Consider the following 22,781-nt stretch of genomic DNA (forward strand, 5'->3'; position numbering starts at 1 on the left):
AGTAGGGCTGTAAGTGTATGAGTTTAGTAAGAGACAGAAGTAGGAGGGCTGTAGTGTATGAGTTTAGTAAGAGACAGAAGTAGGAGGGCTGTAGTGTATGAGTTTAGTAAGAGACAGAAGTAGGAGGGTTGTAGTGTATTAGTTTAGCAAGAGACAGAAGTAGGAGTGCTGTAGTGTATGAGTTTAGTAAGAGACAGGAATAGGAGGGCTGTAGTGTATGAGTTTAGTAAGAGACAGGAATAGGAGGGCTGTAGTGTATGAGTTTAGTAAGAGACAGGAATAGGAGGGCTGTAGTGTATGAGTTTAGTAAGAGACAGGAATAGGAGTGCTGTAGTGTATGAGTTTAGTAAGAGACAAGAATAGGAGGGCTGTGGTGTATGAGTTTAGTAAGAGACAGGAATAGGAGGGCTGTAGTGTATGAGTTTAGTAAGAGACAGGAATAGGAGGGCTGTAGTGTATGAGTTTAGTAAGAGACAGGAATAGGAGGGCTGTAGTGTATGAGTTTAGGAAGAGACAGGAATATGATGGCTGTAGTGTATGAGTTTAGTAAGAGACAGGAATAGGAAGGCTGTAGTGTATGAGTTTAGTAAGAGACAGAAGTAGTAGGGCTGTAGTGTATGAGTTTTGTAAGAGACAGAAGTAGTAGGGCTGTAAGTGTATGAGTTTTGTAAGAGACAGAAGTAGGAGGGCTGTAGTGTAAGAGTTTAGTAAGAGACAGAAGTAGAAGGGCTGTATTGTATGAGTTTAGTAAGAGACAGAAGTAGGATGGCTGTAGTGTAAGAGTTTAGTAAGAGACAGAAGTAGGAGGGCTGTAGTGTAAGAGTTTAGTAAGAGACAGAAGTAGGAGGGCTGTAGTGTAAGAGTTTAGTAAGAGACAGAAGTAGGAGTGCTTTAGTGTATGAGTTTAGTAAGAGACAGAAGTAGGAGGGCTGTAGTGTATGAGTTTAGTAAGAGACAGAAGTAGGAGTGCTGTAGTGTATGAGTTTAGTAAGAGACAGGAATAGGAGGGCTGTAGTGTATGAGTTTAGTAAGAGACAGGAATAGGAGGGCTGTAGTGTATGAGTTTAGTAAGAGACAGGAATAGGAGGGCTGTAGTGTATGAGTTTAGTAAGAGACAGGAATAGGAGGGCTGTAGTGTATGAGTTTAGTAAGAGACAGGAATAGGAGGGCTGTGGTGTATGAGTTTAGTAAGAGACAGGAATAGGAGGGCTGTAGTGTATGAGTTTAGTAAGAGACAGGAATAGGAGGGCTGTAGTGTATGAGTTTAGGAAGAGACAGGAATATGATGGCTGTAGTGTATGAGTTTAGTAAGAGACAGGAATAGGAAGGCTGTAGTGTATGAGTTTAGTAAGAGACAGAAGTAGGAGGGCTGTAGTGTATGAGTTTTGTAAGAGACAGAAGTAGTAGGGCTGTAGTGTATGAGTTTAGTAAGAGACAGAAGTAGGAGGGCTGTAGTGTAAGAGTTTAGTAAGAGACAGAAGTAGGAGTGCTGTAGTGTATGAGTTTAGTAAGAGACAGAAGTAGGAGGGCTGTAGTGTAAGAGTTTAGTAAGAGACAGAAGTAGGAGGGCTGTAGTGTATGAGTTTAGTAAGAGACAGAAGTAGGAGGGCTGTAGTGTATGAGTTTAGTAAGAGACAGAAGTAGGAGGGTTGTAATGTTTGAGTTTAATAAGAGACAGAAGTAGGAGGGCTGTAGTGTATGAGTTTAGTAAGAGACAGAAGTAGGAGGACTGTAGTGTATGAGTTTAGTAAGAGACAGAAGTAGGAGGGCTGTAGTGTATGAGTTTAGTAGGCCTAAACTTGAAATGTGGTGTTCTTACAGGAGACCCACAGTGATAGTGGTAATGAGGTAGTGTGTGGCATGGAGTGGGAGTATTTCCTCAGTCATGGGTCTAGTATAAGTACAGGTTCTCATCAAGCAAATATGTTGAAACAGTACAGAGAGCCTGCTGCCTACATACAGAGACTTGTCAGTAAGGGGATCTGTAACAGGGTTCTGGGCTCCTAGCGGTGTATCAGGATCTATGTCAGTAAGGGGATCTGTAACAGGGTTCTGGGCTCCTAGTGGTTTATCAGGATCTATGTCAGTAAGGGGATCTGTAACAGGGTTCTGGGCTCCTAGCGGTTTATCAGGATCTATGTCAGTAAGGGGATCTGTAACAGGGTTCTGGGCTCATAGCGGTTTATCAGGATCTATGTCAGTAAGGGGATCTGTAACAGGGTTCTGGGCTCCTAGCGGTTTATCAGGATCTATGTCAGTAAGGGGATCTGTAACAGGGTTCTGGGCTCCTAGCGGTTTATCAGGATCTATGTCAGTAAGGGGATCTGTAACAGGGTTCTGGGCTCCTAGTGGTTTATCAGGATCTATGTCAGTAAGGAGAGCTGTAACAGGGTTCTGGGCTCCCGGATCTGGCCTAGTGTTTTTTTAGGCTATGTGGTAACAGTTGAATGTAGCTTGGTAGTTGTACCTCGTCCGAGGTCTTACTGACACTTTATTGCTAAATTATTGCATGATGCCTCCTTTTGTGAGGGGTTTGGTGTCTTTTAGGAGAGTTGGACAGCGAGGAAACCTGAGTTTGAGAAGCTAAAAAAATGGTGGGAGGTGGGGAAAAAACAAGTAAGGTTGTTTTGCCAGTAGTACTCTGCCCATGGGACAGCTAAGATAAGGTCTAATATTCAGAAGTTGGAGTAGTATATTAGAGGCATTGAGGATAGCCTTATTGGGCAGCAGGATTTAGGGTTAGAGAGTTGAGGGCTAAGCAGATGCAGTGGGGGACTTTTCTACAGGATCAGGTAAATTGTGTGCTTATTAGAGCACAGATGACTACCCCGACAGAAATGGATGCTCTGAGTGTGTTCTTCTTCAACCTGGAGAGAAAGATGTTCCATCTGCGGTGTCCTTCAGGGTCTGACTTTGGATCCAGCGGAGATGAGGAGGATGACTATGGACTTCTACTCAGACCACTATGGTGACAGCAACACTGATCCACAGTGTACTCAGGAGATTCTACAGATGTTGCCTAAGCTCGGGTCTGCTGGACTGGAGGGAGAACTAACAGTGGCTCTGCAGCAGCTCTCCCAAGGCTATGTGACAGGGGTCAATGGACTGACATTGACCTAATATAGGTTTCTGGGGTGTATTGGGGAAGGACCTCTTAGAGGTCTTCCGGCAGTCCTTTGAGAGTTCTGAACTACCAGTCAGCTGCCAGCGGGCAGTGCTGTCACTACTGCCGAAAAACTGGAGGTCAGTATCGTTGCTCTGCTTTTATTACAAATACAATAATGGACAACTTGTTTATTTTGAGAGATGTGATAAATATCACTAGGATGTATGATCAGGATCTAGGACTCATTTCGATAGATCAAGAAAAGGCTTTTGATAGAGTGTGTCATGCCTATCTGTTTCATGGAAGCGTTTGGCCTGGGTAGTGAGTTTAGATCATGGGTTAGGTTATTGCATTGTTGGGCCTCTGTTATCGTAAAAGTGGGGGGTGGGCTGAGCCAGGCAGGCCCAGTAAGGAGAGGGATTAGGCAGAGGTGTCCACTCTCAGGTCAGCTCTACTGTTTAGCCATATAATCACTAATGTATAGGCTGAGGGAGAGGCTGCAGGGGTTGTAGGCTGAGGGAGTGGCTGCAGGGGTAGTAGGCTGAGGGAGAGGCTGCAGGGGTAGTAGGCTGAGGGAGAGGCTGCGGGGGTAGTAGGCTGAGGGAGATGCTGCAGGGGTAGTAGGCTGAGGGAGAGGCTGCGGGGGTAGTAGGCTGAGGGAGAGGCTGCAGGGGTAGTAGACTGAGGGAGAGGCTGCAGGGGTAGTAGGCTGAGGGAGAGGCTGCAGGGGTATTAGACTGAGGGAGAGACTGCAGGGGTAGTAGGCTGAGGGAGAGGCTACAGGGGTAGTAGGCTGAGGGAGATGCTGCAGGGGTAGTAGGCTGAGGGAGAGGCTGCAGGGGTAGTAGACTGAGGGAGTGGCTGCAGGGGTAGTAGGCTGAGGGAGAGGCTGCAGGGGTTGTCAGTTCAGGGGTAGTAGGTGGGGAGACGGGTTCATTGTCAGCTTACGCTGATGATGTAACAGTGTTTGTTAGAGTGGAGGGAAATGTAGAAGAGGTTAGCAGGGCTTTAGTGTTGTTCGAGGGGGCGGCATTAGCTAAGGTGAACTAGGAGAAGAGTGAGGGTCTGATTATGGGGAGATGGGTCAGAGCAGGATCTCCTAGTCTTCCTGGGGGGCTACAGTGGGTCAGAGCAGGATCTCCTAGTCTTCCTGGGGGGCTACAGTGGGGTAGAGCAGGATCTCCTAGTCTTCCTGGGGGGTTATAGTGGGTCAGAGCAGGATCTCCTAGTCTTCCTGGGGGTTACAGTGGGTCAGAGCAGGATCTCCTCGTCTTCCTGGGGGGCTACAGTGGGGTAGAGCAGGATCTCCTCGTCTTCCTGGGGGGCTACAGTGGGGTAGAGCAGGATCTCCTCGTCTTCCTGGGGGGCTACAGTGGGGTAGAGCAGGATCTCCTAGTCTTCCTGGGGGGTTATAGTGGGTCAGAGCAGGATCTCCTAGTCTTCCTGGGGGGTTACAGTGGGTCAGAGCAGGATCTCCTCGTCTTCCTGGGGGGCTACAGTGGGGTAGAGCAGGATCTCCTCGTCTTCCTGGGGGGCTACAGTGGGGTAGAGCAGGATCTCCTCGTCTTCCTGGGGGGCTACAGTGGGGTAGAGCAGGATCTCCTCGTCTTCCTGAGGGGTTACAGTGGGGTAGAGCAGGATCTCCTCATCTTCCTGGGGGGTTACAGTGGGGTAGAGTAGGGATGAAGTTCTTAGAAGTGTTCTTGGGGCTGATGGTGTTGGATACCCCACAGAGTTCCGTCAAGCAAACCCGGAGGTTACTGGTGGCTTTATTTTTGTCTGGTCAACACTGGACACGTGCAGCAGTGTTACACCTCCCTTTCCATGAGGGGGGCCAAGGGCGGGTGGACATTGGGTCCAGTGACAGCTTTCCATTTACAAGCAGCACAGAAACTTCTGTACCAGCAGGGGGTGTTCTGGAGAGACAATGCTTGGGCTGTTCTGAGGAGAGCAGGGGACCTTGGGAATGATAGGCACTTGTTCCTGTTGGATATGTCAGCCATTACTCTGTTCACCACACTGTGATTTGGATGTGGAAAAAGACTATCTGTTCACAGAGACGTTTCATAGCCAGGAGCATTGATAATGGAAGAGCCACTGTTTCACAATCCACTCATCCAGACCAGAATGCTGACCTCTGACAATTTGTGGGCCATTCTTACGAGAGCGGGGTTCACTAACTTGGATGACCTGCAAGAAGAGTCAGGGTGGAAATCTGGCAGTGACATGGAAGAGTTTTCTCCATAAATTCAACCAGGCTGCTGCAGCAGGTGATGGACCGGGTCTGAGCTGCACTACCGGGCTCGTTCAGAGAGCTGCTGGGGAGTAGGCAGAGACAGGACAGTCAAACTACGAATGACACTGACATACTTCCTTTCACCATTGCTGCCGCTGCAGGGGAGTACCAGGAAGGTGAGGGAATTATATTATTGTTCAAGACTCCTGAGCTGGGGGCCTTTTCCACAGTCAATAAAAAGGCTCTGTATGCAGAGGCTGTGAAGGTGGTTCAGAAAGACCAGCTGCGTGGGCAGAGGGCAACGGGGTGGCCGGGGAGTTTGAGACCGGGCTCTTCTCTGAGAGGATGTTGGCGCTCCCTGTATAAGCCTCCCATAGAGAAGGGTATTGCTGGTCTCCATGGAGGATTATTCATGGGGCAATCGCTACCAATAGATATGTGTCGACTGTTGATCCATCAGTGGGGAGGGGGTGTCTTTTCTGAGGGGAAGAGGAAACAGTGCAGCATTTGTTTTTTTGTGCCAGGTTGGTAGGAGTGTTTTCTGTCCTAGGAGGGTGGTGTACAGGTTGGGGTTGACTATTAACTTATATGTTGGAGGTCCTCGGTATACTGTAGCCAATAGGCGTAGGGATTGCCTGGTAAACTACATGGTGGGGCAGGCAAAAATGTAAATATGTAAGAAGAGGAAACATGAGACGAGGGAGGGGGGCGGGATGTAGGGACACCAGAGCTGTGTGGCTGGGGCTGGTGCTGGCTCAGCTAAAACTATGGGGGACCACGGGACTTTGTAGGGGGGCCGCGGGACTTTGCGGCCCCCTCGGGACTTTGCGGCCCCCCTATATATATATATATATATATATATATATAATTTTTTTTTTAATCGGTCGACCTCTAATATATATATATATATATATATATATATACACACATATATATACCGATTAATCGGAATGGCCGATTAATTAGGGCCGATTTCAAGTTTTCATAACAAATCGGAAATCGGTATTTTTGGGAGACGATTTGTCGATTATTTTTTTTATATATACCTTTATTTAACTAGGCAAGTTAGTTAAGAACACAGTCTTATTTTCAATGACGGCCTAGGAACGGTGGGTTAACTGCCTCGTTCAGGGGCAGAAAGACAGATTTTCACCTTGTCAGCTCAGGGGATTCAATCTTACAACCTTACAGTTAACTCGTACAACACAATAACGACCTGCTTCTCTCTCGTTGCACTCCACAAGGAGACTGCCTGTTACGCGAATGCAGTAAGCCAAGGTAAGTTGCTAGCTAACATTAAACTTATCTTATAAAAAAAATCTATCATAATCACTAGTTAACTACACATGGTTGATGATATTACTAGATATTATCTAGCGTGTCCTGCGTTGCATATAATCTGACTGAGCATACAAGCATACAAGTATCTAAGTATCTGACTGAGCAGTGGTAGGCAGAAGCAGGCGCATAAACATTCATTCAAACAGCACTTTCCTGCGTTTTGCCAGCAGCTCTTTGTTGTGCGTCAAGCATTGCGCTGTTTATGACTTCAAGCCTATCAACTCCTGAGATGAGGCTGGTGTAACCGAAGTAAAATGGCTAGCTAGTTAGCGTGCGCTAATAGCGTTTCAAACGTCACTCGCTCTGAGCCTTCTAGTAGTTGTTCCCCTTGCTCTGCATGGGTAACGCTGCTTCGATGGTGGCTGTTGTCGTTGTGTTGCTGGTTCGAGACCAGGGAGGAGCGAGGAGAGGGACGGAAGCTATACTGTTACACTGCCAATACTAAAGTGCCTATAAGAACATCCAATAGTCAAAGGTTAATGAAATACAAATGGTATAGAGGGAAATTGTCCTATAATTCCTATAATAACTAACTACAACCTAAAACTTCTTACCTGGGAATATTGAAGACTCATGTTAAAAGGAAGCACCAGCTTTCATATGTTCTCATGTTCTGAGCAAGGAACTGAAACGTTAGCTTTCTTACATAGCACATATAGCACTTTTACTTTCTTCTCCAACACTTTGTTTTTGCATTATTTAAACCAAATTGAACATGTTTCATTATTTACTTGAGGCTAAATTGATTTTATTGATGTATTATATTAAGTTAAAATAAGTGTTCATTCAGTATTGTTGTAATTGTCATTATTACAAAAAATTAATAAAAATTGGCTGATTAATCGGTATCGGCTTTTTTGGTCCTCCAATTATCGGTATCGGTATTGGTATCGGTATCAACCTTTAATAAATATATAAAGTATTCTCTCTCTTCATCCCGCTCCCTCTCTCTCTTTAGTCTGGAACCAGAAACTGCCCCAGCTGTTCTCCCTATCCCAGTCCCACTCTCTCTCTCCCTCTCTCTCTTTAGTCTGGAACCAGAAACTGCCCCAGCTGTTCACCCTATCCCAGTCCCACTCTCTCGCTCCCTCTCTCTCTTTAGTCTGGAACCAGAAACTGCCCCAGCTGTTCACCCTATCCCAGTCCCACTCTCTCGCTCCCTCTCTCTCTTTAGTCTGGAACTAGAAACTGCCCCAGCTGTTCACCCTATCCCAGTCCCACTCTCTCTCTTGCTTTCTCCCTCCATCTAATCTGGAACCAGATACTGTCCCAGCCGTTCTCCCTGTCCCTCTCTCTCTCTCTAGTCTTGAATCAGATACTTCCCCAGCTGTTCTCCCTGTCCCTATCTCTCCCTCTAGTCTTGAATCAGATACTGCCCCAGCTGTTCTCCCTGCCCCCCCTTCCCCCTCTCTCACTCCCTCACGTCACTTCATTGCCATATGAGAAGCCATCATCCACCAGCTCATGCCCAGAAAATACAGCTTTAGGGTGAGACTGCTGTGCAGGGTTAGCAAATTTGATGGTGTGTGTGTGTGTGTGTGTGTGTGTGTGTACAGTACCAGTCAAAGATTAGACACACCTACTCAATCAAGAGATGTTATTTTATTTGACTATTTTTACATTGTAGAATAATAGTGAAGACATAAAAACTAAGAAATAACAAATATGGAAAACAAATCAAAATATATTTTTGATTCTTCAAAGTAGCCACCCTTTGCCTTGATGACAGCTTTGCACACTCTTGGCATTCTCTCATCCAGCTTCACATGGAATGCTTTTCCAACAGTCTTGAAGGAGTTCCCACATATGCTGTGGAGTCCAGGTCATCTGATACAGCACTCCATCACTCTCCTTCTTGGTCAAACAGCCCTTACACAGCCTGGAGGTGTGTTGGGTCATTGTCCTGTAAAACAAATTATAGTCTCACTAAGCGCAAACCAGATGGGATGGAGTATCGCTGCAGAATGCTGTGGTAGCTATGCTGGTTAAATGCACCTTGAATTCCAAATAAATAACTGACAGTGTCACCGGCAAAGCACCACCACACCATCACACCTCCTCCTCCATGCTTCACGTTGGAAACCACGCATGCGAAGATCATCCGCTCACCTACTCTGCGTCTCACAAAGACACGGTGGTTGGAACCAAAAATCTCTAATTTGGACTAATCAGACCAAAGGACAGATTTACACGGGTCTAATGTCCATTGCTCGTGTTTCTTGGCCCAAGCAAGTCTCTTCTCATCATTGGTGTCCTTTAGTAGTGGTTTCTTTGCAGCAATTCAACCATGAAGGCCTGATTATCACAGCCTCCTCTGAACAGTTGATGTTGAGATGTGTCTGTTTCTTGAACTCTGTGAGCATTTATTTGGGCTGAAATCTGAGGTCGGTAACTCTAATGAACTTCCTCTGTAGCAGAGGTAACTCAGGGTCTTAATTTCCTGTGGCGGTCCTCATGAGAGCCAGTTTCATCACAGCGCTTGATGGGTTTTGCAACTGCACTTAGAGAATCTTTCAAAGTTCTTGAAACTTTCCGGCTTGACTGGAGTTCATGTCTTTAAGTAAAGATGGACTGTCATTTCTCTGCTTATTTGAGCTGTTCTTGCCATAATATGGATTTGGTATTTTACCAAATAGGGCTATCTTCTGTATACCACCCTACCTTGTCAGAACACAACTGATTGGCTCAAGCGCATTAAGAAGGAAAGAAATTCCACAAATTAACTTTTAACAAGGCACACCTGTTAATTGAAATGCATTCCAGGTCTATCTCACGAAGCTGTTTGAGAGAATGCCAAGAGTGTGCAAAGCTGTCATCAAGGCAAAGGGTGGCTACTTTGAAGAATCTCAAATATAAATATATTTTGATTTGTTTAACACTTTTTTTGGTTACTAATTGATTCCATGTGTTATTTCATAGTTTTGATGTCTTCACTATTATTCTACAATGTAGAAAATAGTACAAATAAAGAAAAACCCTTGAATGAGTAGGTGTGTCCAAACTTCTCTCTCTGTCTGTCTGTCTGTCTGTCTGTCTGTCTGTCTGTCTGTCTGTCTGTCTGTCTGCGTGTGTGTGCGCGTGTGTTTGCGTGTGTGTGTGTAAGTAAGAGGATGAGCCAGACGGATTGGATAACCAGGCTAAACACAGATGAAACACCCTGCTGAGAGAGTGGAAAGGAGGGATGGAGAGGGGGAAGAAATGTTACAGATGCTGTCAAAAAATACACAAGCATGCAGACACACGAACACACGCACAAATGGCTGTGTCTGTGTCAGAGGGCTGATGCCAGAGAGAAGGAGAGGGAATCTGTGACATCTGTGACAGAAACTGTGGCATTTGGTCAATAACACTAAAGACATTAAACGCATCCATACATATACAGACAGGAGGCAGCAATACACACACACACACACACACACACGCACACACACGCACACACACGCACACACACGCGCACACACACGCACACACGCACACACACATACACACACACACCCTTGCAGTCTCCTGTATCACCCTCTAAAGCCACCAAATGGCCAGCCTCCTGCTGGCAACATCAACCAAAGGGAGAAAACAACAAAGAAAGTGTTTGTCTTAGCAAAGCTAACACTAGTTCACCCTTTGAACCCTTTGGCTCTGCCAAACACACACACACGCACACACACACACAATACAGTTGAAGTTGGAAGTTTACATACACTTAGGTTGGAGTCATTGAAACTTGTTTTTCCACAGTAAAACGAGTCCTATATCGACATAACCTGAAAGGCCGCTCAGCAAGGAAGAAGTCACTGCTCCAAAACTGCCATAAAAAAGCCAGACTACGGTTTGCAACTGCACATGGGGACAAAGATCGTACCTTTTAGAGAAATGTGCTCTGGTCTGATGAAACAAAAGTATAACTGTTTGGCCATAATGACCATCGTTATGCTTGGAGGAAAAAGGGGGAGGCTTGCAAGCCGAAGAACACCACCCCAACCGTGAAGCAAGGGGGTGGCAGCATCATGTTGTGGGGGTGCTTTGCTGCAGCAGTGACTGGTGCACTTCACAAAATAGATGGCTCCATGAGGAATTGAAAATTATGTGGATATATTGAAGCAACATCTGAAGACATCAGTCACGAAGTTAAAGCTTGGTCGCAAATGGGTCTTCCAAATGGACAATGACACCAAGCACACTTCCAAAGTTGCGTGTGCAAGCAAGCAGGCCTACAAACCTGACTCAGTTACACCAGCTCTGTCAGGAGGAATGGGCCAAAATTCACACAACTTATTGTGGAAAGCTTGTGGAAGGCTACCCAAAAGGTTTGACCGAAGTTAAAAAATTACTACCAAATACTAATTGAGTGTATGTAAACCTCTGACCCACTGGGAATGTGATGAAAGAAATAAAAGCTGAAATAAATCATTTTCTCTCTACTATTATTCTGAAATTTCACATTCTTAAAAAAAAGTGATGATCCTAACTGACCAAAGAAAAGGGAATTTTTACTCTGATTAAATGTCAGGAATTGTGAAAATGTGAGTTTAAATGTATTTGGCTAAGGTGTATGTAAACTTCCGACTTCAACTGTACTGCAGATGGTCAGATGTGTGATTACTTTAAACTTTTTACTACTGCAGTTGTTTAGTAGTTCCACCCCTCCAAAACTCCACCCTAGGCTTGGGCGGTATACTGTATACCAAGAGTACTTGGAAAAAAGCCACAGGATGTTTTTTCAGTTGTCTATATACAGTGGGGCAAAAAAGTATTTAGTCAGCCACCAATTGTGCAAGTTCTCCCACTTAAAAAGATGAGAGAGGCCTGTAATTTTCATCATACAGTGCCTTGCGAAAGTATTCGGCCCCCTTAAGTTAATACTTTGTAGCGCCACCTTTTGCTGCGATTACAGCTGTAAGTCGCTTGGGGTATGTCTCTATCAGATTGTGTCCCACTTGTTGTTGATTCTTCACAACAAAATACAGTTTTATATCTTTATGTTTGAAGCCTGAAATGTGGCAAAAGGTCGCAAAGTTCAAGGGGGCCGAATACTTTCGCAAGGCACTGTATATACACACACACACCCCTGTTCTGTAGATGACAAGATTAGTGTGTGTTACATGGTTGAGTGGGCAGATGACTGTGTGATATGATCTGCCCTGTGGAGAGTGTGTTAAAGACATGAGAAGCCTTTAGGAAAGGGTCGCGCCTTTAGCTACATTGTGGATACCGAACAACATACAGTGTCTCACACAGACAGTACCGTAGCTCTATTTTAACAAAACTAACACTGGGTTTTGGGTTTGGGTTGGGTTCTGGGTTCTGGGTTGTGGGTTCTGATGAATAAACAAGTTGTGGGTGTGCTCCATCAGAACGTGCTCCATCAGAATGTGCTCTATCAGAATGTGCTCCATCAGAACGTGCTCCATCAGAACGTGCTCCATCAGAACGTGCTCCATGGTGAAATATGTGGTTCGCTTTAGGTTGTGTATTTACTGTCTGTTATGTAGCCTTGGAGTCAACTCCAATTTCAATGTTAGTCCGTTTTAGTTTGTTAAATTGCTTACAGAAACAAAATAAGAAAATGAAGACCTATCCCATCTTTGATAAATAGGTTAACTTGAACCCATCTGCAGTCTACATTGTTGTAAGTAATTGCATGTCTTCAATAGCATTCACACTGATATAGAGGCTAGGCCTACCGTAAATTACATTATGGATGAACAGTACATGCCAAACATTGTCAATGCAAGATTACATTTATTATTGATAAGTCCTAAAATGAGAATGAATAATTCAAGACAAAAAACAACATCTTTTAAATAGGCGTTGTCACACTTACAGGCCCCATCATTTCTTCTGGTGGGCATTTAATATTAAAACAACACAGACTAGCCATGTACGTAAAACCATCCATAAAGTAATGTGGGCCTGCCTACAATGCACAGGCAAAAAGGGACCGTCAGCTCACTGTTCTACTCCTCTCAAACTTTGTTTTTGAATCGAGCTTTGGTGATTAAGTAGTCTCAGGAGCCAAACCCGTTATCGACAGACTTGACTACTTCGCGACTGCATTGGGCAGACAAAAAAATGCCTTAATTGAGAGGAGGGGAGGCTATGCTTGGTTTTTAATCCCATAAAATGAAATAGGACAAACATTAGTTTTTTTATGTTTCTAAAGTATACAGGCACCAAAGGCTCAGTAGACTATTCTTGTTCCATGTTATATGGGCAGTCTGTGTCACGGCTGGATAAGCTGCGATGCTGTCGTCAAAATGCATGCCATAACCAACTGTGTTACCACTAAAACCAGTTTTTGGTTGGTCTTAAATATCACTATCAGCGCTGTCTGAAATTAGCACTTTGAATCATAAATATTCCCACCCCGCCCATCTGAGTAGCAACCGAAATGATATGACAGGTTCTTTATTCTTTAAGCTTTATTTTACTAGGCAAGTCAGTTAAGAACAAATTCTTATTTACAATGACAACCTACCAAAAGGTAAAAGGCCTCCTGCGGGGATGGGGGTTGGGATTAAAAATACAATAAAAATATAGGACAAAACACACATCACGACAAGAGAGACACCATAACACTACATAAAGAGAGACCTAAAACAACAACATAGCATGGCAGAAGCACATGACAACACAGCATGGTAGCAACACAACATGACAACAACATGGTAGCAACACAACATGGCAGCAGCACAAAACAGGGTACAAACATTATTGGGCACAGACAACAGTACAAAGGGCAAGAAGGTAGAGACAACAATACATCACACAAAGCAGCAACAACGGTCAGTAAGAGTGTCCATGATTGAGTCTTTGAATGAAGAGATTGAGATGAAACTGTCCAGTTTGAGTGTTTGTTGCAGCTCGTTCCAGTAGCTAGCTGAAGCGAACTGAAAAGACAAGCGACCCAGGGATGTGTGTGCTTTGGGGACCTTTAACAGAATGTGACTGGCAGAACGGGTGTTGTATGTGGAGGATGATAGGGGGGAGTGGGGCCTAAGAGGGTTTTATAAATAAGCAACAACCAGTGGGTCTTGCGACGGCTACACAGAGATGACCAGTTTATAGAAGAGTATAGAGTGCAGTGATGTGTCCTATCTGATGGCCGAATGGTAAAGAACATCTAGCCTCTCGAGAGCACCCTTACCTGCTCATCTATAAATTACGTCTCCATAATCTAGCATGGGTAGGATGGTCATCTGAATCAGGGTTAGTTTGGCAGCTGGGGTGAAAGAGGAGCGATTACGATAGAGGAAATCAAGTCTACATTTAACTTTAGCCTGCAGCTTTGGTATGTACTGAGAGAAGGTCAGTGTACCATCTAGCCATACTCCCAAGTACTTGTTTGAGGTGATTACCTCAAGCTCTAAACCCTCAGAGGTAGTAATCACACCTGTGGGGAGAGGGGCATTCTTCTTACCAAACCACATGATCTTTGTTTTGGAGGTGTTCAGAACAAGGTTAAGGGCAGAGAAAGCTTGTTGGACACTAAGAAAGCTTTGTTGTAGATCATTTAACACAAACTCCGGGGAGGGGCCAGCTGAGTATAAGACTGTATCATCTACATATAAATGGATGAGAGAGCTTCTTACTGCCTGAGCTATATTGTTGATGTAAATTGAGAAAAGCGTGGGGCCTAGGATCGAGCCTTGGGGTACACCCTTGGTGACAGGCAGTGGCTGAGACAGCAGATTTTCTGACTTTATACACTGCACTCTTTGAGAGAGGTAGTTAGCAAACCAGGCCAAAGACCCCTCAGATACACCAATACTCATTATCCGGCCCACAAGAATGGAATGGTCTACCGTATCAAAAACTTTGGCCAAGTCATAAAAATAGCAGCACAACATTGCTTAGAATCGAGGGCAATGGGGACATTGTTGAAGACCTTAAAGGTTGCAGTGACACATCCATAACCTGAGCGGAAACCAGATTGCATGCCAGAGAGTATACTATAGACATCAAGAAAGCCAGTCGGTTGATTATTGACAAGTTTTTCCAACACATTTGATAAACAGGGCAAAATAGAAATAGGCCTATAACAGTTAGGATTATAAGTGATATAGTGATATAAATTATATAAGATGGCGCCAAAGAGGATGGCTGACATTTTACATGCTCCTAACCAACTGTGCTATTTTGTTAGTTTTTATGCGTTGTTTGTAACTGGCCATCAGAACTGAGATTACTCACCAAGAACTGGAAGAATATTTTTCCTTGAATGAGTCCAACGAGAAGGAAAGGGGAAGCAACCTTAAAGAAGGGGCAGCAACCTTAAAGAAGGGGCAGCAACCTTAAAAAAAAGGGCAGCAACCTTAAAGAAGGGGCAGCAATCTTAAAGAAGGGGCAGCAACCTTAAAGAAGAAAGGATCTAAACCATCTGACACAGATGTTTTTTGGGGGTTTAAGGAGCACCTTTAGCACCTCGGACTCTTTGCAGAGTGGCAGGGGGGAAATAGGGAGGATCATCGGGGCTAGTTGCATTAGAAGGGGTGGGAGATGAGGAAATGTTGGACGGGCAAGGAGGCATGACTGAGCCAAATAGGAATCCTGTCTTATGAAGTGGTGATTAAAGAGCTCAACCATGTGCTTCTTGTCAGTAACAACCACATCATCAACTTTAAGAGACATGTGCAGCTGTGAGGATGAGGGTTTATTCTCCAGGTCTTTAACCATTTTCCAGAACTTCTTGGGGTTAGACCCACAGAGAGAAAACTGCTCCTTAATGTAACTAACTTTGGCCTTTTGCAATTCTTGAGGTGGAGTAACTCCGCAAGATCACGGTCGGAGCAGGGACTGAACCTGTTTTCTATTCTCATTTTCTTTATGGGGGCGTATCACTGAAAATATCAAAAAAGAAGGTCCAAGATTCTTCGACGGAGGGGATCAAGCTGATTCTATACCAATTTACAGAGACCAGGTCATGAAGGAAGGCTTGCTCATTAAAGTTTGTTAGCAAGCGTCTATGACAAATCAGGACAGGATGTTTCACTGAGCAGCCATTACAAACACAGGCTGTAAAACAGTGATCACTAAGGTCATTACAGAAAACCCCAGATTGGTACCTATCAGGATTATTTGTGAGGATAACATTGAGGAGAGTAGCCTTTTCTGGGTGTTTGGAGTCATACTTTGATTGGTAATAATCTGGATTGGTAATTTTCTGAAAAAGATTTAGGAAGTCCCATTGCTTTAGGAATTGGTCAGGTGGTGTAAGGGGCCAGGAGAGAGCTTAGGGCAAGAGCTATTTGAAAGTTTAATGCTTAAAACCAGCAAATAAAATTGTTAGGGGGCAGACTTGGTAGAGACAACTGAGCACTGAGTGACAAGCCAGGGCAGACAGTGAACAGAGAGGGGGGAGTGTGGTGGGGGTACCTGTACCAGACAGGGGAAGACAAGCCAGGGCAGACAGTGAACAGAGAGGGGGGAGTGTGGTGGGGGTACCTGTACCAGACAGGGGAAGACAAGCCAGGGCATATGGTGAACAGTTCCTCAGGTGGAGTAAAGCAGTAGTGCTTTATTTCTGGAGGTAGATGTATTGTATAAAATGCCTCTGGATTTGGGAGGGGTAGCCTGTGAGACTCCTGCCATGTGTTGGGCTCAAAGGCTTTGACACCTTTCACTTCGCGCCTCAGTGCTAATTGAAGTTGTTTCTGGTCTGTCCAAAATCAGGTTGTAGGTTTGGAGTTTTGATCTGAAGTGAAGGTTATGCTGTGGATGGTAGCATCCTGTATATATCCCTCCTGAAAAATCCAAGTTTATCTAACTCCAAAACTATCTTATTGTTAAAAACATGTTGAAAAATGTGAGCTCACATGCAGCTGTGTGCTTTAATTTAGCATTCAGTCCTTATAAAGTAAATATATTAGTGTCATGTATTTTTTGGCCTTTTGAAAATGAAAGATAGCTTCAGACTAGACATTACTCACTCAGTCTCAGGTTGGATGGTGTTTTCAGGTTTCTGTTTGTTTGCCAGAGCATTTGCTGTATAGCTTGGGAATAATAGTCCAAAATCAGGTTGTAGGTTTGGAGTTTTGATTTGGAGTGAATATTATGTTGTAGAGGGTAGCATCCTGTATGTGTCCCTGCCAAAAAATAAACGTTTATATAACTCTAAATCTAAAAATAAATAAAAAAACATGTTTATATAACTCCAAATCTAAAAATAAATTAAAAAACATGCTGACAAATCTGGTCATGACCTCTCTCTCTCTCTGTACTCTGTCTCTACTAAAGGACACCAATATTAAGAAGAGACTTCCTTGAGCCAAGAAACACGAGCAATGGACATCAGACCGGTGGAAATCTTTCCTACCACAGCAATCTGCAGCGATACACCATCCCATCTGGTTTGCGCTTAGTGGGACTATCATTTGTTTTTCAACAGGACAATGACCCAAAACACACCAAAAAAAAATGTACCTGGTGTTAGGGCTGGAAAATGCCAGTGAGACAGTTTTTACATGATGAAAATGCAATTAATGTGCGTTTGACACTAGCACCGCCTTACGCCAGCTGAAAATAGAACCCTATGTCTGGGAGGCTGTTTGAATAGATAAACTAGGCCCCTGTGTCCGTTCTGGAGTGTGAAGTCATGAGCTCTGAGTGTTGTCTACTGCGTAGAAACCTAGCGGTGCCAAAAGCCCTGGTCTGCCCTAGAAAACCTATGTAAATTACGCTAGTCAGAACAGCCAAATGTATTGATTTTTTCTGGACGTTTTGGCCTCTAAAATGTGTTTATTACGATCATGTTCAATCCCCAGGGTGAATTATTTTAAAGTTAGCTACAAATCTGGATATTTAATGAAATAGTGGTCCGTTCTAACTACTACATTTGTCATCACACAGGACCACGTGCTGACACAGACTAATCATGGCCCCACAGGCTATGAGGAGCACTCTTTGCACCTAAAGGGTTGTGGTGTGCCAGATGAGAGCACGCCTGTCAAGTGGAGATAAAGGGGCTGACCAATGTCTATGGGGTCTCTAGTATTGACGCCGAAGTCATGTAGCAGCGTTGGGTTGACTCTTTCAGGCAGGATGAAAACAACGACATCCTTTGCTAGTTCCTTTGCTAGTTACGGCCAATTTCCACATGATCCTTAGCAGGTTTTTTTGGTGCCATTCAGCTCCATTCAGCAATACGGCGTGCTTCAAAATCAAATACTTCCAGCTTCATGCGTCATCGGGAATTTCCAAAGGAATATGTGGATGACATCAGTGCTATAACTATCTACAGGTTTTAATACCTATGAGATAAACACACACTTTCAGTCAGAGGCTAACCATACATGGGTGGGTTATTATATTAGCTAACTACTGAATGGCCACTGACTCTAGATCAAAACTACCAGCTCCGGTCAGAGAACTGTAAAAGATTACAGTTGTACAACCAGCAGAAGTTGTAATAACTATCAAATGAATCTCCTCTTTTGACTAAATCGAAATGGAATTGATTTGGACACAACCTCTCCAGGACTGTGTCTTTCAGTCCAAACAGCCACATATATGGAGAGAAGAGGTTAGGAGGAGTGTGTGTGTGTGTGTGTGTGTGTGTGTGTGTGTGTGTGTGTGTGTGTGTGTGTGTGTGTGTGTGTGTGTGTGTGTGTGTGTGTGTGTGTGTGTGTGTGTGTGTACGTGTGTGCTTGCGTGCGTGTATACGTACGTGCGTGCATGTGCGTGTGTGTGAAAACACACACACACACCCTCTTGCCTGCTGGGCTTACCCATGCCTGTTTGTGGTGTGAAATAGGGGAGAAAGGGGTTCTAAGCCCAGCAGTGCTGCTCTCTCTCTGATAAGGGCCTTCTTTATACACACCGTGTACTGCTTTTCACACAGGGACAATCAGTTGCGAGAAATGTTCAATGGAGAAAATTGTGTCAAGATTTGTCCGCATTTGTATTGTTGCGCCTATGAGACGTGACGATACAATCAGATGTCTTTGGAGATTCAACCAGACATCTCACCAACCGTTATAACTTCAACTCTCCTATGAGACGTGACGATACGGCCAGATGTCTTTGGAGATTCAACCAGACATCTCACCAACCGTTATAACTTCAACTCTCCTATGAGACGTGACGATACGGCCAGATGTCTTTGGAGACAACAGTGTTTAATTCTAATTCAGACATGGTAACTAGGTGAGCCTTCTCTGAGCAAATCAGTGACACGGATCAATGAAGTGACTCCCAGAGACAACCAACAGACACTGTGGTTCCTGAGTCTGCAGGACTAGAGTTGCCAACCCCTGGTTTGGCAAAGCCTTCATATACCAAGACTACCCAAACTCATTAAAGATACAGTTGCACACACACAAACACACACACACACACACACACACACACACACACACACACACACACACACAGTAACGCCATTGTGCTAGGGTCAGCGGTGCAAAATGAATGATGCTTAAGTAAACTTCAGATGAATTATAGATAGGACAATATGTCTCTGTGCTGCAGCCTACCTCTACCTGCAGCCATGTTAATGAGGTGCTAACCTGCTCCAGCAGAGAAAGGGAGAGACTGACCTGACACTGCACTGGCCTGACTTCCTGATTATTCCTCTAATTACTCATTTAGCTAGTGGCTAGTATGATACTGTCCTACAGACAGTATAGTGAAGAGAGAAAAATCACCATCTCAATGTCTAATCTCGGATATAATTAAATCAAACCAAATGAAGAGTGCTAGCTAGATATGCTACCTATTTCAATGAATCCCAAAGAAACCTAAAGTTATAATCAAGTAATTATGTATTAGGATAGGCTATATGCTACCATTGGCTGTAAAAGGAAGCAGAAAATATGCTGCCAAATTATTAACCAAAACTTTAGGAATGGAACAAATGAATTTATCCACTACGCATCCATCCCGTCGGAGGACCACTGTGAACAGTTCAACCGCTGCGAAATGCCCTCTGCTATCCTGTCAGAACCACAATGAAACCCGCCCTATGGACAAGGGTCATGCGCTTCTCACGAAGACGGATGGACGGACATGGAGTATCTTGAGTGGGCCGTGGGCTAACGAATCAATTACTCAAACCATTAACAATGTGCTAAATAGAGAAATCTCCTAAATACGAATCTGGATATGGTATTCCGGAACACCATGACAGCGATGTGAAGTTCACCCATAAAACCCCAATAGGACAGCCAAGCTCCTTATGAAAGGGAACTTAATGGACTGAGGTTACTAACACAAACCTCACTAAGCGGACATGACCAACTACTGACATACCAGTTCAAACTTTCTAGAAATGTTAACATGAGAAATCAGAACATTGCTCTGAGGGGAACTGTAAAAGACAATGTACTACGTTATTTCTCCTATATGGATGTTGACCTTTACGCAAAATTGGCAAAGAACTGAGGATATCTCATAAGTCCCCCAGTTTATTGACATCGTAATACATCCACGCTAATAAGCTGAGCAAACATGCTGTTATTGATGTTGAAAATATACCCCCCACAACCGATCTGTGAAATAAAGAAGCCCCTATTGATTTAACCTAACGCTTAATACAAATATACACAGCCAATTACAAATATCCTTATCTCTGTTTAAGAAAAGGTAGACCAATGATTTAAATGAGTAGTTTCATGAATGAAACAGCGCTCTTACCGTCCACAGCCATAGTCGGTCTCAGTGTGTATCTCTCCGTGGTTGCCTCAGTAATTGTCTCCCATTGCTTCTGTATCTGTCTGGCTAGTAGAGAGTATGCGCGTGAGAGACCGCACGATTTGGCAGTAGGCTACTGCGCGCGTTTGTGTGTGTGTAGCTGTGTGTGAGGACCGGTGAAGACTACACGGACAGATAGTCACAGCACACAGTCTCACCCGACCGTTTGTTTTCGGTAGTCCGCTGCCAAACGACGCCGTTGCTGTTAACTCCTCACCTTTTTCGTACATGACTGCGCCGTGGAAACAAAAGGTCACCATTAAACACGCGCGAGTGTGCTTACATTGCGCACGCGCCCACTCTAGGCTATGAGATGGTTTATGCAGGCTACAAGATGAAGCCTTAGATAAATTAATAAATTCTGTAAAAATGAAACGTCCATTCAAATAGAACAGAAAATATGTATCAATTGGGGTAAAGCCTAGAGTAGGCAAGACCATAATAACAGTATTTTATTGAACTCCCATTTTCCTTTCCTGTGTAATCTTCCTCAATGGCTACAATTACCAAGATAACAATAGATCAAGCAGTTATATAGCCTAGGGCCTAGGCTATTGGGAGTTCATTAAAAAAAACTTTATTTAACGAGACAAGTCAGTTAAGAACAAATTCTTATTTTACAACGACGGCCTACCCCTGCCGTACCTTAACCCGGACGACGCTGGACAAATTGTGCGCCACCCTATGGAACATTTGGTTCGATTCAAGAATAATCAAATGAATTGAACCAAGATAATTCATTCCAGGCATTGTGTTGTTACAGTAAATAGATGTGTCTGATCACAGAGGATGTCTGAACCTAGTTGTTCATCAACAGGATCCGTGTCTCCTGAAGGATATAATTGGGATGGGAGGAGAGAAAAACATGAGTTGAGAACGCCGGATGGTCAAAGTAAGACCTGAAGCACTCAGCTTGACTTCTGCAGCTGCACTGACATTGGGAGACCTGCATTTCAACTACTTATCTAAATGTAATAATAACACCAACAACAATAATAATATAATAATAACAACATATACCATATAATATTGGCATATATTAACATATGCCAAACACCATGCTTTACCAAATGAGCACCAGTCTCTGCATGACTATAACGCCATCATCTCTGTGGATGAAGAACAACAGGATACACTGCACTACAAAGGCCAAAGAAAGAAGAGAAAGAAAGTGGAGAAAGTCTGTTTAAATGTAATCTGTCAACTCAGTGTGCTAATTGAGGGTGTGGGTTTTCAGATGTAAGATGCCAGCTATGGAGCATTAGTGATTTTTGTTGTACAGCACAGAGATCTAAGTTTTAAAGACTTCAAGGAATGTGAGTGCCTGTAGAAGATAATCTCCTTGGTGATAACAAACAACATAGGACAAGGTACTGGTTCTCTCATCAAGGCTTCATCACAATATATATGCTTAGAGTTGGTTCACACACCGGTGCGTCAATCTAAGTAACATAATAAATAAATCCCAATTGGAATCTGTAATTTTAAGCTAGAGATACCTTTCTTTTTTTGCATTGGATGTGTCTACATCCACCACATCCTCTGATGTCGTACTTTCGCATCTGCGGTGAAAGGGGGAAGAGCTAGATTAGTATTTGTCAGACAATGAGACACCCCAGAAAACGGTTCTTCTCACGAAAACGTCTGTAGTGTCTGAATGGTTTGACCTACAAACTATTGACCACTCTATGGAAATGAGAGACTGTCACAAACACAATGGTGTTCTCTGTTTTGCTCTAAGACCCCCACAAGTGCCACAGGACTAGTCTGGGGGTTATTGGTACCGGTTTTAAAAAATTTACGGAAGTATTAAGTATGTGTTACTCATTCCAGGGTTTTTCTTTATTTTTTACTATTTTGTACATTGCAGAAAAATAGTGAAGACTATTAATAAAATATTTAAAAAACACATGAAATCATGCAGTAACAAAAAAGGTGTTAAACAAACAAAAATATACTTTAGAATTTAGATTCTTCAAAGTAGCCACCCTTTGCCTTGATGAAAGCTTTGCACACTCTTGGAATTCTATCAACCAGCTTCATGAGGTAGTCAGCTAGAATGCATTTCAATTAACAGGTGTACCTTGTTAAAAGTTAATTTGTGGAATTTACAGACACAGAGGAGACTGCGTGAATCAGGCCTTTAAGGTTGACTTTCTGCAAAGAAACCATTACTAAAGAACACCGATAATAAGAAGAGACTTGCTTGGTTCAAGAAACACGAGCAATGGACATTAGACTGGTGGAAATCGGTCCTTTGGACTGATGAGTCCAAATTTGAGATTTTTGGTTCCAACTGCCGTGTCTTTGTGAGACGCAGAGTAAATGAATGGATGATTGCCGCATGTGTGGTTCCCACCATGAAGCATGGAGGAGGAGGTGTGATGGTGTGTGGGTGCTTTGCTGACGACA

General features: G+C 43.8%; 1 protein-coding gene across 1 annotated transcript in view; it reads right to left on the minus strand.

The window, feature by feature from the left end:
- Positions 1 to 20,936, minus strand: part of LOC118939569 (sterile alpha motif domain-containing protein 10-like) — a 173,369-nt gene extending 152,433 nt beyond the window's left edge. Inside the window, exon 1 of the mRNA XM_036947529.2 lies at positions 20,313 to 20,936. Within this exon, the coding sequence (XP_036803424.1) occupies positions 20,313 to 20,325 (13 nt within the window). The 5' untranslated portion in view covers positions 20,326 to 20,936. The remainder of the gene's footprint in view (positions 1 to 20,312) is intronic.
- Positions 20,937 to 22,781: the final 1,845 nt, after the last annotated feature.

This window comes from Oncorhynchus mykiss, chromosome 16 (assembly GCF_057628025.1).
Source record: "Oncorhynchus mykiss isolate SJ-2025 chromosome 16, ASM5762802v1, whole genome shotgun sequence".
Taxonomy (NCBI): domain Eukaryota; kingdom Metazoa; phylum Chordata; class Actinopteri; order Salmoniformes; family Salmonidae; genus Oncorhynchus; species Oncorhynchus mykiss.